This window comes from Vombatus ursinus, unplaced genomic scaffold (genome assembly GCF_900497805.2).
Source record: "Vombatus ursinus unplaced genomic scaffold, bare-nosed wombat genome assembly UNPS02010193.1, whole genome shotgun sequence".
NCBI classification, from domain to species: domain Eukaryota; kingdom Metazoa; phylum Chordata; class Mammalia; order Diprotodontia; family Vombatidae; genus Vombatus; species Vombatus ursinus.
In genome coordinates, this window is record NW_020949971.1 from 6,400,414 (window position 1) to 6,419,367 (window position 18,954).

Below are 18,954 nucleotides of genomic sequence, written 5' to 3' on the forward strand. Positions count from 1 at the left end.
GAGTGAATTCTGTTTGTATTGGCTCAGTGGTTGTAGACAGAATGGACAAGGTGGGAAGCTGTTGAGGCAGGAAGGTAAGAGAAGGAAGCTTCGAAGGAGTCTAAGCACCAAGCAGAAGAATTGGGCCTTGAAAAAATAGCCAGCAGTAAAGCACAGCAAGCTCTGGGGTAGAGCCAAGCTAACGTTCTAGAATGTAACGAAGGAGAGATTATTACGATTCTATTACTAACCAATCATTAAGTTGGGACCCGGGTTTTTCTCCTCAATTTCCTCATTAAGACCCAGCTCAAGTCAGTCTCTGAAGGACTTATCCCTCAAGGAACATGCTTTTCAATCTTAGACAGGACCCCACCCAACTGGGAGACCTAACATTTGTTTAGAGTATCAACAGAATCCAGTCTGGGCAAGTTCTTACCCTCAGAAAGGAGACCCTGTCCTCGTACTCCTCCAGGAGAGTTAAGGGTGACCTAGTACAGGGAGGAGAAAACCAACCAGAGTAGTCTGAGTGGAGATGGATTTCCCTGTCCCGATTGCTGGAGGTGGCTGAGTCTCATGATCAAGCCATGTTCTCAACAGGAGGAACGGAAGACTTTTAGCCAACCTCCTCATTAAATGTCCACCAAACATGGTTGATTCTCATTTGTCAAGGGAATTCCCTTTCCAAAGGGTTATTTACAGCTTTCAGGGTCTCCACTGGGCATCTTTAATTACCGAGAGAAACTGACTATCAACTTAGTGATTTCTGGCTTGTCTAATTACTAAGTTGATTAATTATCCAGAAACTCAGTGTCTCGGGTTTTTTCATCCATCTTACTCTATATTGATATTGGCAACAGTGTGAGGAATAGCCTAGAAAGAAGAGAGATAGGAGGAAAACCAGTGGGGTTGAAAAACATTAGCTTAGGACAGTTATGACAGTTCAGACTGGAGGTGGTGAGGACAAGGGCCATCGTGGTGTTTATACAAGAAAAGAAAGGTCAATGATTTTGATATTATGGAGGAAAATTTGACTAAAGTAGAAATCAGAATGATATTGATCCCAAAACACCCTGAAAATTGCCCAGACACAAAAGTGAAATGGTATTATAGGAATTAGCAAAACATAGTCCTGGGGATCACATAGATTGAGAGCTGGGAAGAATCTCAACATTGAGCTCATCCAAACCCTTCAATTTGCAGATAAGAAAACTGAGGCCTGGAAGGGTAACATGACTTTCCTATGTTCATACAGGTAGTCAATAACAGAGCCAAGACTTGAACCCAGGACCTCTGATACCTAATATGGAACACTTTCCACTGCATGGCTTTGCCTCTGGTATATGTTGTGATGGTAAGAAGTGAAATCAATGCTTTGGATATAAATACATAAACTAAGAAGCATGAGTTCCTTCTTCCCTCCACTCCTCATGTTGGTGAAGACCCTTCTAAAATTTTGGAGTTAGAAATGACCTTAGATATTACTTTGTCCCAAGTGCCTCATCTTATGGCTGAGGAAACAGGCCCAGATAGGTTCAATAACTTATTAGCAAATAGCCAGCAAGTATTTAGCAGAGACAGGACCAGAACCTGGGTTTTCTGGCACTCAGCCCACTGCTTGTTCTTCCCCTGTCATAGAGTCAATGACCTATCTCAGGATGAAGCATGAAGACATTCCTCCTCAGATGCCCATCAGTTGGGGAATGGCTGAACAAGTTGTGGTATATGAATGTAATGGAATACTATTGTGCTATAAGAAATAATGAGCAGGTGGACTTCAGAAAAACCTGGAAAGACTCGTATGGACTGATGCTGAGTGAAGTGAGCAGAACCAGGAGAATGTTGTACACGGTAACAGCCACGTTGTGCGATGACTAATATTGATAGACTTGGCTCTTCTCAGCAATGCAAGGATCTAAGACATCTCCAAAAGCTCTCATGATGGAAAATGCTATCCACATCCAAAGAAAGAACTATGGAATCTGAATGCAGATCGAAGCATACTATTTGCTATTTTTTTCTTCTGTTGTGTTTTTTTCCTCTTTCTGGTGGTTCCTCCTGTTGGTTCTAATTCTTACCTACAACATCGCTAATGTGAAAATATGTTTAATAGGAATGTATATGTATAGCCTATATCAGATTACGTGCTGTCTTGGGGAGGGAGGTGGGGAGGGAGGGGGGAGAAAAATTTAAAACTCAAAAGCTTATGGAAGTGATTGTTGATAATTCAAAATAAATTAATTAAAAAAAAAGACATTCTTCCTCGACAATCTTTCTTTGGTATCTCATGATGGCCAAAGGTCACGACCCTGGGTTCTCAAAGCCTTATGGAGGCCAAGCTCTGGCTCATCCTACCAAGCTGCCAAGGCAAGAGTCCAGGGCTGGGGATGGACTGTGTGACCATGGGAAGGCTCATCACCTGGCTGTGGTGTGACATGTTTTTGGTTACAGCAACTCACAAATACCATCTATTGATGCAGGGAAAGGTTGCAACCTGTATCAGGGAAGAGAATGCACACACCAATGAAATTACAGATGCTTGGAGCATGTAGGATGAGGGTCCATGAGACAATACAAAGAATGTTTAAACCCCTGGCATTTTGGAAGTAGCTAAAATAGGTGGGTATGGAAAGATCTGAGTGAACGACATAACCATCTTCAAGTTTTGAACGGACAACTTGGGTTAATAAGCTCATACAATGCAATGATCCACCATGATTGCAGAGGACCACTGATGAAGCATCTCCTACTTCCTAGCAGGGAGGTGAGTGACTCACAGGGCAGAAGAACACACCCATTTTTGGACATGGCCAATGAGGGAATTTGTTTTGACTATACATATTTGTTACCAAGTTTCATATTTCTTTTTTTTTTTTCTGAGAGGGAGCAGAAAGGGGGAGAAAATGCATGTTAATCCAAAATAAATAAAATTCAAAGTTTAAACAAAAAAATCCTAGGATCATAAATACAGAGCTGGAAGAAATCTCAGTGACCATCTGGTCCAATTTCCTCACTTTATAGATGAGGAAACTCAGGCCCAGGGAAGCTGCAAAGGGGAGATATGAATCCAAACCTCTGACTTTATTTATTCATTTGAAGACTGGGTCTCCGTATTTCTACCGGGTTGGAGGTATATTGATCTCTTATGGGCTCGATGCCTCTACTGATCAGCACAAAAGCCCTGACTTGCCCTCTTTCCAACCTAGGCTAGTTTGCTCCTCCTTAGCAGCCTACTGGCCCCCTACTCTTGGGCATTTACCACATTAGTGTTGGACTTGGTGTGGGCACCTGACCACTGCAACCCCCTATAGCTCAGAACCCCCTGAGCTCAAGAGATCTGCCAGTCTCAGCTTCCCCCAGCAGGGACTGCATATGTGTGCTGTAAGGTCCAGTGTCCTCTGACTTTATGGCCAATTTGCTTTCTATTAGATCACTCACAGAAGTGAAAATGAGGCTAAATCTAAGAAGGGTTACCTAGCATAGGCCATTAGTGTTGAAACTGCACAGAATTGTTAAAGCCTCTTCACTGAGGGATTTGTAGCTGAGTGGAAGGATTCACAAAGGACAGATTGTTCCATTCCAGAAGGTTCCTACTGGTGGTAGCCATCTATGGACCCACATCTATCCTGAGACCACACGTTTCACAGAGTTCCCCAAACAGGCATTGAGTGGCACTGGTTTACCATCCGATTACCTTCTGAGGAGGTAGCAAAGCCGAGCACTGGGGTTGGCGAACCCAGGGCATCGTGCTATCCAAATCATCTTTGTTTTCACAAATTCAGTTTTACACAGGACAAAAATAGCCCTGAAATCGTTCACGCTGAATATTTTTTTTTATCCTAGCCCCTCCCCTTCCCTCTTACCTCGTGTTTCATCTGGAAATTCTGCACGAGGTTGAGGTCAGTGAACATTCGAATTGTGCAGAGGGCCGTGTCCAGATCGGAGAGTTCGAAGTCACTGAAGGAGAAGTCCATTATCTTGAGGGTTTGGGCGGATGGTATCGTGGCGGCCTTAATGGGAGGGGGGGGAGGAGGCAGGCAAAAAAACAGCAAAACATAGCAGTCAGCAGTCGCAGCTGCCACCTTTCAGAAAGGTTCCCTGCTCTGTTGGCAAAACCAACATCGTCGTTCCACCCCTCTAGAATATTTTAAGTGGTTTCAAGTTGCTTAGTAAAGAATTTTCTTCTTCCATTTATGCCCCCAAACATCTGCTCTCTCCTCACTCCGAGGGAAATGAAGCCTCTTACAAAGATGAGGGAGAATGGATGCTTGATGGCATGTTACTGAATAAAATAAACTCCAGCTAAGTGGTGCAGTGGATAGAGCACTGGGCCTAGAGTCAGGAGGACTTGAATTCAAATCTGACCTCAGACACCTGCTAGCTGTGTGACTCTGGGTAAGTCACTTAACCTCTGTTTGCCTTGGGACTAGCTAGGTGACACAGTGGATAGAGCACTGGGCCTAGAGTCAGGAGGACTTGAATTCAAATATGGCCTCTGATACCTACTAGCTGTGTGATCCTGGGCAAGTCACTTAACCCTGTTTACCTCAATTTCCTCATTTGTAAAATGAGCTAAAGAATGAAATGGCAAACCACTCCAGTATCTTATTTTATAGTAGCATCCTACTACTGGATGCTAAACTTGGAGTCAGAAAGAACCTGTGTTCAGATCCCATTTCATCCAGCAATTAGTTATGTGACCCCAGGATAGTTCCCTATCCTTTCTGGATCAGTTACCTCATCTGTAAAATGGAGGTTTTGGACTTGAACGTCCCTTCTGGCTCTAAATCTCTGAGCCAATAATCCTCTTGCCAGATGGTCACTGCCACATTAATCCACATTTCCATAGAGCTTTGAGAGGCAATATGTGGACTGAAGGCTGGTCTTGGAGCCTGAAAGACCTGGGTTCAAATCCTGCTGTGACACACAGCTTGGTGATTTTACCTCCCACTGCCCCAGGACGGTTCTCTAGGCTGCAAGCTTCAGAGAAGTTACTGATCTACATTATTGGAGGAAGACACTGCATGGAAATTTCCTTGTACTGATGAAATCATGAGCCCAGTTAAAAAAAATTCCCAACGCATTTTCCTTATAACAACCCTGTGAGGGAGGTAGCACGATCACTACTATTCTCATTTTGCAGTTGAAGGCACGGAGGCCCAGAGGTAGTGATCTGCCCATGACTGCGTTGTTGTTGTTGAGCCGTATTTCAGTTGAGTCCAACTTTCTGTGACCCTGTTTGAGGTTTTTTTGGCAAAGATACTGGAGTGGTTTGCCATTTCCTTCTCTAGCTCATTTTACGGATGAGGAAACTGAGGCAGGCAGCGGGTAAGTGACTTGCCCAGGGTCACACAGCTGGTAAGCGTCTGAGGCTGGATTTGAACTCAGGAAGATGAATCTTCCTGACTCCAGGCTTGGTGCTCTATCCACTGTGCCACCTATGTGCCCCCCATGTCTGACTGCATAGCTTGCATGAATCTGAGACTGGATTCTCATCAGGGTCTCCTGATCCCAAGCCCAGCATTCTAGCCACTAGCTCGTGCTGCCTCTTGGGTGAGCACATGTAAGGAGGCAAAAATGAAAAGGTTTGGAACTGGGAGGGACCTGGAACAATTCTCTAGTCCAAACCTGAGGCCCAAGCAAGGAAAATGACTTGCTTAAGGTCATAAAGATGATAAAGGAGATGGGATTCAAACCTCGGTCCTTTAATATTAGATCAATCCCCTTTTACTGAACCATACTGCCTCAGCTCTCTGGCACTGCCATCTGGAATGATCGTGGAGCTCCAGAAGGAGAAACGGTCACTTCACAGCCTGATGCCACCTACTGGTGACTCAACAGAGTCAATTAAACTCAGCTGGTGGCAGTTGATGCCTCCTGGGTGGAGCGAGCTGATTGGTCATTCACACTGAAGCCAACGGCTTTCCTCTGGGCAAGCCTCTAAGAAATGGTCTTAGATGGGACTGAGGGATGGTGATGGTGGAAGGAGGACAAGACTAGCAAGGAAATAGGGAGAAAAAGAAAGGAGGGAAGGAGGTAGGTCAGATTCCTGCCCTCCTCTGAGCTTTCTTTAACCTTCCGTCACTTGGGTCTCTCCACTCAGTCTGCTGTCTTCTCCTTCTTTGTTGTCATAGTCTTCTGTCACCATCATCATCATCATCATCATCATCATCTTCTTCTTCTTCCTCCTTCTTCCTCCTCCTCCTCCTCCTCCTCCTTCTTCCTTCTTTTTATGGATGTCCTTCCATCCCACCCCCACCCTGGAAGTAATCTCAGTTAAGACCAAGGGCTTGCCACGTTCTCCTGCTAATCTCTGCCTTTTGCCTTCACTAAACTAGGTCAGTTTTCTGTGGTTACTCAAGCAAGACCACCATTTTCCCCAGTCACAAACAAAGGTTTAATGGAAAAGGGTGCTAGACTGAGAATCAGGAGGGACCCGGGTCTCAAAACTACACTGGATGCTTCCTAGCTGTATAACTGTGGGAGAACACTGTACAACTCTGGGCTTCAGGTTTTTTAGTTTGTAGAACAAGGGGACAGGACTTAAAGGCTTTTAAGGTCCCCCCCAACTCTAATATTTATGACCCTAGGGAGAATCCATTCTGGTCCCAAGACCAGAATTCACAAGAAAATAAGCACGTCATAAATTCACGTTATAACTCTTTCCACAGGATGATCTGAGGGCTGAGAGGCTGGAGAACAGAGGAGGATCTAAACTGTTTGGATATACATCTTGGTGGCTTATCCCAGCTAGGAATCCGAGACAGCACGAGTAAAGTGAGGGAGCGGGGAGCTGAGGGAGGGGAGTGAGACCACCTTTATAACCCCCGGGAGTGGATGACAGTCACGGTCCACAAAGCGACAGATGGCTTTCCCTGGGGGACCCCGGCTCCAGGAAGGAAGTGCCTTTTTGTTCTCCCTTGAACAAAGAGTTGTGGGAAAGGCAGAGCCAACTTAGCACATGCTCCTCTTCCTCAGCCTTCACTCCATCCCCAGAGTCCAGAACAGCTTCTCTTGCATTTGCTGCAAGCTGGAAGATTTCCTCCTCTATCATGGAGCCAGCGCCCAAGCTTTCCAAGTGTACCCCAAAGAGAAGTGAACACCTTCCCGCAACTCAAGATAAGAGCTTATCGGAGTCTTGTAGTAGGTGATGGGATGTGCGTGATGGCCAAGTTACAGGCATATATATGTTACGGACATGCATGTAATCATTATCGTTATTTTTATTTGAAAGTCACATGACAGAAATAATTTAAAACATTGTTGTCTGTTTATTCTCATGGGCACTGACTATGCAGCTGGCATCCCAGACTCCTTTGTAATCCAGCCAGGGCTTATTAAGTGCCTACTGTGTGCCAGGCGCTGTGCTCTCTAAGAATGCAACTAATGGAAAAATACTCGGAAAGCTTGAGATATGGGTGAATATTTAAGTGTGAAACATCGTTGCCTCTACTTTTTATAAAATCAGCAGCTGGGTGGTAGAGCTGGACAGAAGTGCCAGAGTTGGAGTCAGAAAGACTTGAGCTCCAATTTGCCTGAGACACTTACTTTGTGTGAGCCTTTACCATTTTCAGCCTCAATTTCCTCATCTGTAAAATGGGACACTAACAGCACCTCCCTTACAAGGTTGTTTTGAGGATCAAATGAGATTATACACACAGACATACTTAAAGTGTCTCTTTCTTCTCTCCCTGTCTCTCTCCTTCTGGGCATGTCTCTCTCTCTTTCATACATGGTACATACACACACACACACACACACATACATATATACATAGTTTCCAGTTTTGCGTATGTATATATATGTCTGTATACATGTATACATATATACACATCTATGTGTATGTGATTGCAAACCTTTGAGCTCCACAAAAAGTGAGCTAAATTATATATATAGATAGATATATGCATCTAACTATATATATACATATACATGCCTATTACATGTTTGTATATATCTACATACACACATATCTACATCTCTATATATATTATATATATTTGTAAACCTTGAAGCTACACAGAAATGTGAGCTGTTATGACCATTGTAGAATGCCAGAACCTCACAGTTGGATCTGATAAATGTGATGATATCACCGTGCTGCTCCAAATTCCTCAATAGCTCCCACTTGCCTCAAGGATAAATGACAAATGGCAGCTGAGGTCCTCCACGGTCTGGCTCCTCCATTTCTTGTCCTTTTCAAGCTGCCACTTACATTTCTAGTTTGTTTCCCATGACCTCACTCCCTGAACTCCGCATTTCAAACCGCTTGTCAGTGGTACAACCAGCCATGTTTTACCTCCTCATCTTTGCCCAGCTGGCTCCTCATGACTGGAACATCTGGTAGAACGTAAGCTCCTTGAGGGCAAGGACCATTATTACTTTGCTGTCCTTGTGTTCCCAGCACAGCAGGATAACTCGCATGTAAAATGTGCTTAAGTGGCATTTGCTGAGTTAAAATGGAATATATTCTCTACCGCACTGACCTCCTAGCTTCCTACAAGCAGCTCCGGCGGCAAATCCTACATGAGGCTGTTCCTTTTCAGAGAGTTTGGCCACAAATCTCTCCCTCTTGAGACTGCTCGGTATAATTTGACACAGACTTGTACGTGCATGTACCTACTCTACCCTCCTAGGGACACGTAAGCTCCTGCGGGCAGGAGTGGATTCCTTTTTGGTTCTGTATCCAGTCATTGCCTGGACACAAATATCACAAATATCACAGATGGTTAAGAAATGTTTGCTAAACTGAATTGGAATGGGCCTCATTCAGTCAATTAACAAGCATTTATAAAGCACCTACTGTGTGCCAGGCACTGTGCTATGAGCCAGAGGCACAAATATAGGAAACAAATCAGTTTCTCTCTTCAAGGAGCTTATTCTATTGGAAGAAAACTTGTCCACATAGACACAGACACACACACACACAGACACACACACACACACACACACACAGACACACAGACACACACACACACACACACACACAGAGCCACATACACAGATGCATGCAAAGAATAAATACCAGGTAGTTAAAAAGAAGGCAGTTTGTGAGTGAGGGCCCCAGAACTTGGGAGAAAGGCTTCATGGGGAAGTTGGCACCAGAAAGGAAGGGGCTGTGAAGCAGAGGTGAGGGGGTGACTCAGGGACATCTAAGATCTCTTCCAGGTTTAAATATCTGAGCTTACAACCTAGGAGTCATTAAAATACTTGAAGACAAATCATATCCTGTCTCCCCCTAAGCTAAACATCCCTGGTGTCACATGGAAGGATTGCTTACATTTTCCAGGTAGAAAGAGCGATATGTTTGGAAAGAGCCTTGGACTTGCTCCAGGAGACCCAGATTCAGAGCCTGGGCCCACCATTTACTTCCTGTTGCATGAATCACTCTCAGAAGGCCTGCAATAAACAGCTGAGCCAGAGGGTATGCATCAGAGTACAGCACTTGGGTTTTCTCTTTTCCCAGGGAGATTATCATTCTCCTCCCTGGGACCCACCTAAGCAATCCTCGGGGCGGCACCTCTCCAGGGCAAGGGCTGGAGGAGATGAGTGTTGAAAGCAGTCTTCGCTATGTAGTTACCCATCTTCCTGGGGCACCATTAAATCTTTTCTGAGGTCCATCAATTCCTCTGCTTCTCACCATGACAAATATTGTTGGCCTGCCTACTGACGGCTTCTGATTGGGATGGCCATTTGCTGTTAGGAACATGGATTTAGAACTGAAAGGGACCTCCGAGGTCATCAAAATCAACTCCCTCATTTTAACACGAAGGAAATAGAGGCCTAGAGAGCTGATGGGATTTGCCTGAAGTCTTATGGGTAGTTAGTGACAGAGCTAGGATTTGGATACAGATCCTCTGACTTCAGGCCCATCAGTCTTCCTACAGAACCATGATGATTCTCTCTTAGAGGTATTAGTCTCCATTTCATATAAGTTGGAGGGGACATTTGCTGATGATGCAGAGTCACCTTGCAGAAAATAGCATCCCCTCCATACTCACGGCCTCCAAGAACTGCAATCGACCTTAGAAGGTCTGACATTAATGGAAAATAATGCAACGCTGTGGTTAGGTAAATAAAAGAAAGAGACTCATTCCACTTGGTCATTTAAAATTCCCAAGTCTCTTATTTTGGGTGTGTGGTTCATATAAAGTCTATATTTAGTAGCTGATCTCTGGTAATCTCAGGAGGAAACAGAGAAATGTGACTACGGGGTTATTCCATTGGACCAACCCTCCAGTCTTTACACAAGCAAAATCCATCTTGTTAACAGTGGGGCTTAGTTCATCTTGAGCCTGGTGGCTTGAGTGCCAGCAACCATAACAAAGGCTATGGAAACCTGGAAGCAACTCCCTGAGGGCCCCCAGAAATGTGATGAGGAGAAGGCCCCTGACTCACAAAGTCATCCAGGCAAGTAAATTGAATTAATCAAGAACGGCAGCTCCTGAACTTTGTCCTGTGTGAAATGTCAAATTCTTCCACTTGCCCATTGGCATTTTTATCAGGAAGCACATTACAACAAAGCTCGGTGCCCAGTCGATGCAGATACGAAAAGGAAAACCATATTTCAAGACACTTGCCGTCTTAATGATTCTTTCTTCTATTTCATTAGTCATCAAGTTGCTTCACAGACTTTTTTTGATTAGTCAAATTATCAAAGTCATTAAAATAATAATAATAATAATAATTATAATACTAACAATATTTAGGAGCAGGGCAAAGGAAATCTTTAAAAAAAAGTGTATAACACCCCCACCCCCAAAAGACCTCGGGTTCAGATAATCATCAAACTAGATTTGGCTTAATCTGCTCATTTTACAGATAAGGAAACTGAAGCCCACTAAGGTTAAGTGATTTGGATAGCAAACACTAGAGGCAAGATTTGAACCCAGTTCCTGCCTCTAGAGCCCGTGTTCTTCCTTTGGCATCGAATGATGGAAATTTCCCCTATTAGACTGAGAACTCCTTGAGAGAAGGGGCTTTTTTGTGCCTTTCTTTGTATTCCCAGCACTTAGTGTGGTGCCTGACACACAGTAGGTGCTTGATAAATGCATGCTTATTGAATAACCAACTGACAATAGTGTGAACTTATGAGAAGACATGGCCATCAGTGAGATCCTACTCCTTGGATATACTGAAACACAATGAAAAGGTCTTTCATGGCGTGTGATGTAACTGGAGGTGAAGTGACGTGCTCATGGTGACCCAGCTTTTGCCTGTGGTCAAAGGTGGGACGTGAACCCCAACCCTCCTGCATCCACTCCCAGCACTCTATCCATGGTGTCTGCTGGCTTTCTCAATAAGAGAAGAAGCAAGAGTTTGCCTTTACACAGGGTGTCCAAAGGTCTTAGTTGTAATAGCTTTTAACTGTACTTAAGAAGACTTTTGGGACACCCTGCATATGGCGAAGTCCTTTTTCCAAAGCCCTTTATTCCCCAAAACTCTTTGAGGTAAGTAGGACTAGAGTTACCACCCCCATTTTACAATGGGGAAACTGAGGCTCAGAAAGGGCATACTGCTGGTATCTTTTTTTCTTCTTCTTCTAGAAATTACAAAGAGGAATGAAAGAATAATCTTTAGATTTTTTTAAAAAAAGACTTTTCTACTTCCAAAGGAACATGACCTAATGGTTTAAGTGAGCTCTTGGAAGCAGAATCCATTCTACTTATTAGTTATGATTACCTTAAAAGAACATGAAACATTCTTTAACCTCACTCTCACCCTGGAAGAAAGCTAAAAAGCACAAAGCACTCCTGAATACTTCAGATGCATCTATCCATAGGATACGTATGTGTTCCAAGTGCGGATTTCCATGGGGTAAGTATGCATTCCAAGGGTGGATTTCAATCCCTTACTCACTATAAACACAGAGTGGTGGGATTGGAGCCAGGAAACCTTGTGTTACAATCCCACCTCAGGTATACATAGATGTGTGACCCTGGGCAAGTCTTTTAAATTCTTTGAGCCTCAGTTTCCTTCTCTGTAAAATGAGGCAGTTGGGCTTAACTTCTGAGGTACCTTAAAGCTACAGATGTATGAACTTTCATCCTAACATTAGTCACAGATTTCATTGACACAAAGGGAAATCTTGCACCAGAGTGAGTGAAGGAATGAAAAAACATTTATTAAATACTTATTAATGCTGAGCAGTGAGCTAAGACCTGGAGACAGAGACACAAAAGCAAGAGAGATCCTTTTGTGACTCAAGAAGCCCCCGTTCTAACAGGGGCAGACAACACACACAGGAGGTTTTAGTTGAAGTCAGGTGGAAAGCCCCAAAGGTCCCTAAGGGCACCAGTAAAGTAGATGATCATCTTTGTTGGTGCCATTTCCATTGATTAAATCATCATGTTTTAAGCTATTTGACATTGCCGGTGGCTATGGTGGTGAGAACTGCGGAGGCTGAGTAGGCAGGGCCTCAGTACCTGCGGAGGTAGTTGTTACTGGCGTCTTTGCAAGGACTGCTTGGTGGTGGTGGCTGCCAGGGCCAGGATGGTGGCAGGGCCAGTGACCTGGGCTTCCTTGGCCATTGGTGTCAGTCAAGTTGGGTCAATAAGCATTGGCAGTACTGATGGCAGTGTAGACCCTTCTTCAAAAGGGTTGCTTTCCTTAATGATAGCTGGAGGAGGGGAAGATGCTCAAACAGGGCCAGTGGTGTGTCTCCATCAGGATCTGAGGGGAGGGCACTCAGGGGCCATGTGATCCAACCCACATCCAAACGGGAATGCCTTCTCCAGAATCATGGACAAGTTGTCATCCAGCTTTCCCTTGAAACAAGAAGGAATGACAAACCCTCTTGCCTCACTTGGGCTTAGCATAGCCTTTTGCCCACTTAGCAAGGGATACTGCCAGGGAGGTAAAGGCTTTGCCAAGGTAGATCTCAATGCCATCATGCTTTAAGAGACCGTCATGAGTTATAAGGGAAAATGATCCATCACCAGGTGGCCATTTCCCTAAGAATAAGCCCCTTCAAACCCAAACTGGTCTTTGGGTCACAGACACAAAGACCATTGTCAGGCCCATAGCTGTAGCCTTTCCAGAGTGGGAAGATTTACCCAAACTCTACGTCTTTGGAAACACCTTTGAGAACATCTCCAAACCACCAGGGGGCACTTGAGAGTTTTATACCGAGAAAGCATTAATTTTTTTTTTCAAAGAATGAAGTAGAAACAATTAATGTTTAAATTCAAACCTTCAAAATTAACCACTGAAACTAGACTAATTTGATTCATTGCCATTTCAAATGTAGCCAAATTAGTCAAGGAACTCTGAGATGTTGTGATTCTCTATGTAATGGGGACAGTAAAACTGTTATCTTCCAAGGCAAATGACTTCCCCTTACCTATGATATCCTGGGAAGCATCCCCAGATAATTGAAATAACTCCATCCTGTTAGCTCAAGAAAGATGCACTGGCCCAATGAACTACTGGGAGATGGAAATTAGGGGGATTCTGACAAGCATCTAAAAAGGCCCTAACATAGAAACACAGGAGGGGCACCACCCAGGTGCTGTGGGGAGAGGGCATCAGGAACAATGTCTATATACATTAACAATATTAACAATAAACGCAGCTTCCCCAATGACTACTTTTAATGCTATGAAATTTTCAAAGGCCCAGCAGGAATGGCACTTTGAGAATTCACACTCCACTATTTCCAAGCCCTTCCTCCCTCTTTTGCTAATTCATCTATGATGCTCATCCTTCAGGTAATCTACTTTCTTTCTCCGCTCATGGTCACATTTCCTTGTTTCTCCTTCTAGGAAACTGAGGCATATGCTGTATAATTTGCAATAATTTTTCCACTCTGATTCTGAAAAATGTCTCTCTATCCATAATAGGCTATAGACTCGAGTTATTCATTTTTAATCCAAGATTTATATAGCCCCTCTGACTATGGACTTGTTACTGCAGCTTTAAGAGGGAATAGAATCTTGAGAAAGAAACAATCCAATTGTCCTCTGGAATGTTAACTGATCTGGCTGGAGAAAGGCTGGGTGAGATACAAAGATAAAGGACTAACGAAACGTTGAGACTGAGAAAGTTAATTTATCTCTGAGGAAGATTAAAGAAATGTTCTTATGCTGTGGAGGTGACCTGAAGACAGTTCTTGTGAGAGTCTGACTGACATACAGAGAGAGCAGAAAAGTAGCACTGTGGTTTCTAGAGTCAAGAAGAAGTCAACAGTTGTAATTAATGGTTAGAGGGAACTCTGGCTATTAGCTTTCTCACTGCAACACATTGTGGAATTACTGAAATATGACTTCGTATTGTTTGCCACAATTTATTTATAAATAAATTATATAGCCAACACTATTGATGTTTGAACCTATTAGACAAGGGATTTTGAGAAAGGGAGAAAAGAGAAAAAGCTTATGGGAAAAGGGGTTTTCCTATTTTATTTTTCAAACTGAGGTGGGAAAGATTGTGCCTTTCTACTAACTTATGAAGAAATATTAGAACATATCTCTTGATTGTCTTAAAACCTTAGAGTAAAAATTAATAAGGCAAGGAATCAAGCAGCAGGCTGAGGGATGGGAGTTCAGTTATTACCATAATACACACACAGCTATACTTGGGGTGGTCATCACTAAAACTGACTATGCATTCATTGTTTTAAAGTTGTTTTTCCTTGTGTTAACCTTTTGCTTTGTGGTTGATTTGTCTATCACAGACTAGGGCCAATCTTATCTCCTGTAGGAATTTCTGGAATTCTTCAGTTAAAAAATGATTTCTCCCAGAACAACATGCTTAGTTTTACTGGATGGGTAATTTTGAAATTGGTTTCCCTAGATTCCTTAGTATATAACATTATAGATTCTTTTTTTTTTTGTCTTAAATAAGAAATCATGTGGGACTTCTGGTTGTTGAGTTTTTATTTTTACTATATTACGTCTTTCTTCCTGGCAGCTTGCAATATCCTTACTCTGTTGCTGATATTTTGGAGTCTAATAACAGCACAACCGTGTGAATTAAACTTGGGATTCATCTCTGTCAGCAGCCTGTGAACTGCATGGATTTGTACCATACAACCTGTTATGGATACTTTGGAGAAATCTCACGTATGGTTTTGGGAAATAAGTAAATCAGAGAAGTTTTCCTTCAGAATTTTCTAGGGCAAAATAATCTTCAGGTTTTCTATCTAAGGGAATGTCTTTATTTTCTTTGTTTCTACACTCATTGAACCTTAGAGTTGTGTTGATTTTAAGATGACTTTAAGATTCATTTTTATTGCTTCTCTTGCTACCTGCCTTTTTGTCTTCCATGAAAACAATTCTATTCCTCAGAGACTTAACTATTTTATTACGATCTGCTAACAAACGATTCAAACTGCCGAGTCTCCGAGTTGTCCTTTTGTGCTCTTGCCTTACAGATTTCATCTCCATCTATTCCAGAACTCCTTTAATTCTTTTAGTGAGCTTGTTGCTTGTGTTTAAATGTTGTAAATGCATTTTCCTTTCCGGAATCCTTGATAATGTTGTTTCCTTATATTTTTTTCCCTTCATACCTTCTCTTCAGTTTTCACCATGCATAATAATTAACTACAGTGCAGCCTTTTGCTTTTGTCTGCCCATTTTAAAAGTCCGTCTTTTTCTTTTATTGAGAGGTGATTTTTGTTTTCCATGAGGATTTTTTGGCTCCTCATTTGCCTTTGTTCTATTCATTGCTGTTTTTGAGATGATCGTAGGGAATTGGGTTTTCTTTTGGTTTCTTCCTCTCATTTAATAGGAGAAACTTCAAGGAGTTGAAGTGACTTATATAGGTATTAAATAGGAAAAGCAGGACTCAGACTCAGGCCCTCTGATTTCTACTTGGTCTAACTTTGCCTCAAGTCGGTCTCTCTCTCTGTCCTCACTCCAATTCACATTCATCTTCTACTCACTTCACAAAGCCAGTTTTCTAAAGCATAGGTCTGACCATGTCACACTCTTACTTAATAAACTACAGTGGCTCCCTATTATCGCAAAGATCAAATATACCCTCCTCTGCTTTAAGGCCCGTCACAGCCCATCCACTTCCTACCTTTCCAGTATGCTTTACTCCCCTCCAGGCATTTTACAATCCAGCTATGCTGGCTGGCTTGCTGTTCCTCACACTCACAACACCAACACCCCATCTCTAGTCTCCATGCATTTGCATGGGCTCTCTCCCAAACCTGGAATGCTCTTCTCCTTCCTTCCCTGACTCTTCTGTTCCATGGCTTCCTTCAAGACTCAGGTCCAACCCCATCTTTTGTAAGACGCCTTTCCCATTCTACCTACCTGCTAATGCCTTCCTCTTTAAGATTACTTCCCACTTTCTCTGTGGGTGTCTAGGTAGCACAGTGGCTTGAGTGCCAGGCCTGGAATCAGGAAGACTCATCTTCTTGAGTTCAGATCTGGCCTCAGACACTTACTGATGTGGTGACCCTAGTCACTTTACCCTGTTTGTCTCAGTTTCCTCATCTGTAAAATGAGCTGGAGAAGGAAATGGCAAAACACTCCAGCATCTTTGCCAGCAAAACCCTAAATGGTGATCGTGAACAGTTGGACACGACTGAAACAACTGAACAACAACCCATTTACTCTGAATTTCTCTTGTATGTACCTAGTTAATTGCACATTGTCTTCCCCATTAGAATAAAAGCTAAGTGTCATAGAATGCTGGACTTGGAGTCATGAAGACCCAAGTTCAAATCCAGCCTCAGATACTTATTAGTTGTATGACCCTGGGTAACTCACTTAACTCTCTCAGCCTCAGTTTCTTCATCTGTAAAATGGGGATAAAAATAACACCTATCTCCCAGGGTTTTGAGAATCAAATGAGATTTTAAACACACATTCATACACCCACCCATATCAGTACACACACAAAATGCTTTACAAACCCAAAGTGCTATGTAAATCTTAGCTATTATTAAGTTCTTCAAGGGCAGGGATGGTTTTTGCCTATCTGTATCCCCAGTGCTTAGTACAATGACCGAGTACTTAAAAGATGCTTGTGGGCAAAATGAATGACTGATTCTGATTTCAGTCCTCTTTCCACTTAATGAATTCCAAAGCCAATCACCATGGATACCACTGTTCCTTTGATTAACTTTTCTTGTTAGCCCACTACTTAAATATTTTCTAAAGCTGTTATATTTTTATGGGGGAGGGGTGCCTATTGCTTTTGAGACTTCTTATTTAGAACAGTATATTAATTTCTAAATTGTAAGTATAAATTTCAGCATTTTGCAAAGTTAACTTACTGTTAATGACTGAAGCTCTCTGGTTTCCTCTTCTGCTGCGGAAGCATGATATGATAGAACCTACACAGTGTGGGGAAAAAAAGGTACAAAGTACATACTTCATAAATGAGATACTTATGTATTTACAGATTGTAAAATCTGGTTCTAAACTTGAACCCCATCAAATATCACTGGACAGTTAAATAGGCAGTCCCAGGGATTTTTCAATGTACGTGTAAGTTTAGCTGGCCTCTTCAGGTAAGAAAAAAAGAACCCCCCGCATCAAATTCCATTTCTCCCAGAAATGGAAAAGTTTATTCTTTTCATGTTTAAAGAAAACTCTCCCTGAAATTTCCAGTTTTGATATTGTTGACATAAGAGCTACAGTGTTTAGACATGAGACAAGAAGAAAGCGCTTATTGGCTAAAACTTGGCCAATGTTTTTTCTGTTCATTTTTTCTAATACAAAGCATAAAATATAAACATTCATGTATCTATTCCTTAGTCATTTTTTAGCTGAAAATTGTAAGAAAAACAGAAAAGAGGGAAACTATTGACTTCATTTTGATTAGACAAGAGTGATTTCTGCACATGTCTGGGTCCTCCATTCTGCTCCATTTTTTCATCTCCCTAGGCTTTGTTTCTTCATCTGTAAAATGAAGCGGCCAGACCAGATGGCCCGATGCTCTGAATCTGTGACCCTATGAACCTCTGAACTGCTAAAAGGCCTTCTGTGGAAACTCAGAACTTACTGAGACATGAATTCAGAGACTCTTCAAAGTTACAGCTCACACTGGTGTTTATCAGGCTAAATGACAGTGGTCTCAAGATTCTGTGTCATGGGTGGCTAGTAGGTGCAGTGGACAGAGCGTTGCACCTGGAGTTAGGAAGGCCTGAAGTCACATCCTGCCTCGGATAAACTGTGGGACTCTGGGTAAGTCACTTAGCCTCTGTCTGCCTCAATTCCCTCATCCGTCAAATAGAGATAATAATAGTACCTATCTCCCAAAGTTGTCATGAAGATAAAATGGGATAATATTTGCAAAGTGCTTTGTAAACCTTAAAGGGGTATGTGACAATAACTAATATCTATATGGTGCTTAATATGTGCCAGGACTATGCTAAGCACTTGATCCTCACAACAACCCTGGGAGGTAGGTACTGCTATTATCCCCATTTTACAGATGAAGAAACTGAGGCCAACAGAGGTTAAGTGACTTGCTCAGGGTGACACAGCTAGTAAGTGCCTGAGGTCAGATTTGAACGCAGTTCCTCCTGACTCCAGGCCTGGTGCTCTATTTACTGTACCAATAGCTACCCCCAATATTTAATAGGCATAAATGCTAGGTAATTTTTTTTCAACAGACCCATGGAGTTGTCAGGGACTTTAGTCTCCCATTAGTCAGAGTGGAGGTAGCTCATTGTGGAGTGGGGATGACATACGGGTCTCAAAAGTTGGCTAGACCTGTGATTTCATTGATACAGGGAACTCCTGGATGAGAAAACTTCCTCTGTCAGGGTAGGGCAACACCAACTCCACAGCTTCAAATCTTAGACAACTGCCCAGAACGCTGAAAAGGTACGTGACTTGTCTGAGGGCACACAGTCAGTCTGAGGGGGCACTTGAACTCGGCTCTCCCTGGCTCCAGGGCCAGCTCTCATCTACTGTGTGGATCCACTAAGTGTCATCTGCCTCTCATTCCAATATAAAAAGGGATATAAAGAACAATCACAACATAATCATCATCTTCGTCATCGTCATCACCACC

At 42.8% G+C, this 18,954-nt stretch overlaps 1 protein-coding gene across 4 annotated transcripts in view; it reads right to left on the reverse strand.

Annotated features, from left to right (window-relative positions):
- Positions 1–18,954, reverse strand: part of PDE5A (phosphodiesterase 5A) — a 186,235-nt gene that overhangs the window by 45,429 nt on the left and 121,852 nt on the right. For all 4 annotated transcript variants that reach the window (XM_027853712.1, XM_027853715.1, XM_027853714.1 and 1 more), the window contains exons 11-12: positions 17,207–17,266; positions 3,840–3,986 (exon numbers count right to left, since the gene is read on the reverse strand). In XM_027853712.1, the coding sequence (XP_027709513.1) occupies positions 3,840–3,986; positions 17,207–17,266 (207 nt within the window). The remainder of the gene's footprint in view (positions 1–3,839; positions 3,987–17,206; positions 17,267–18,954) is intronic.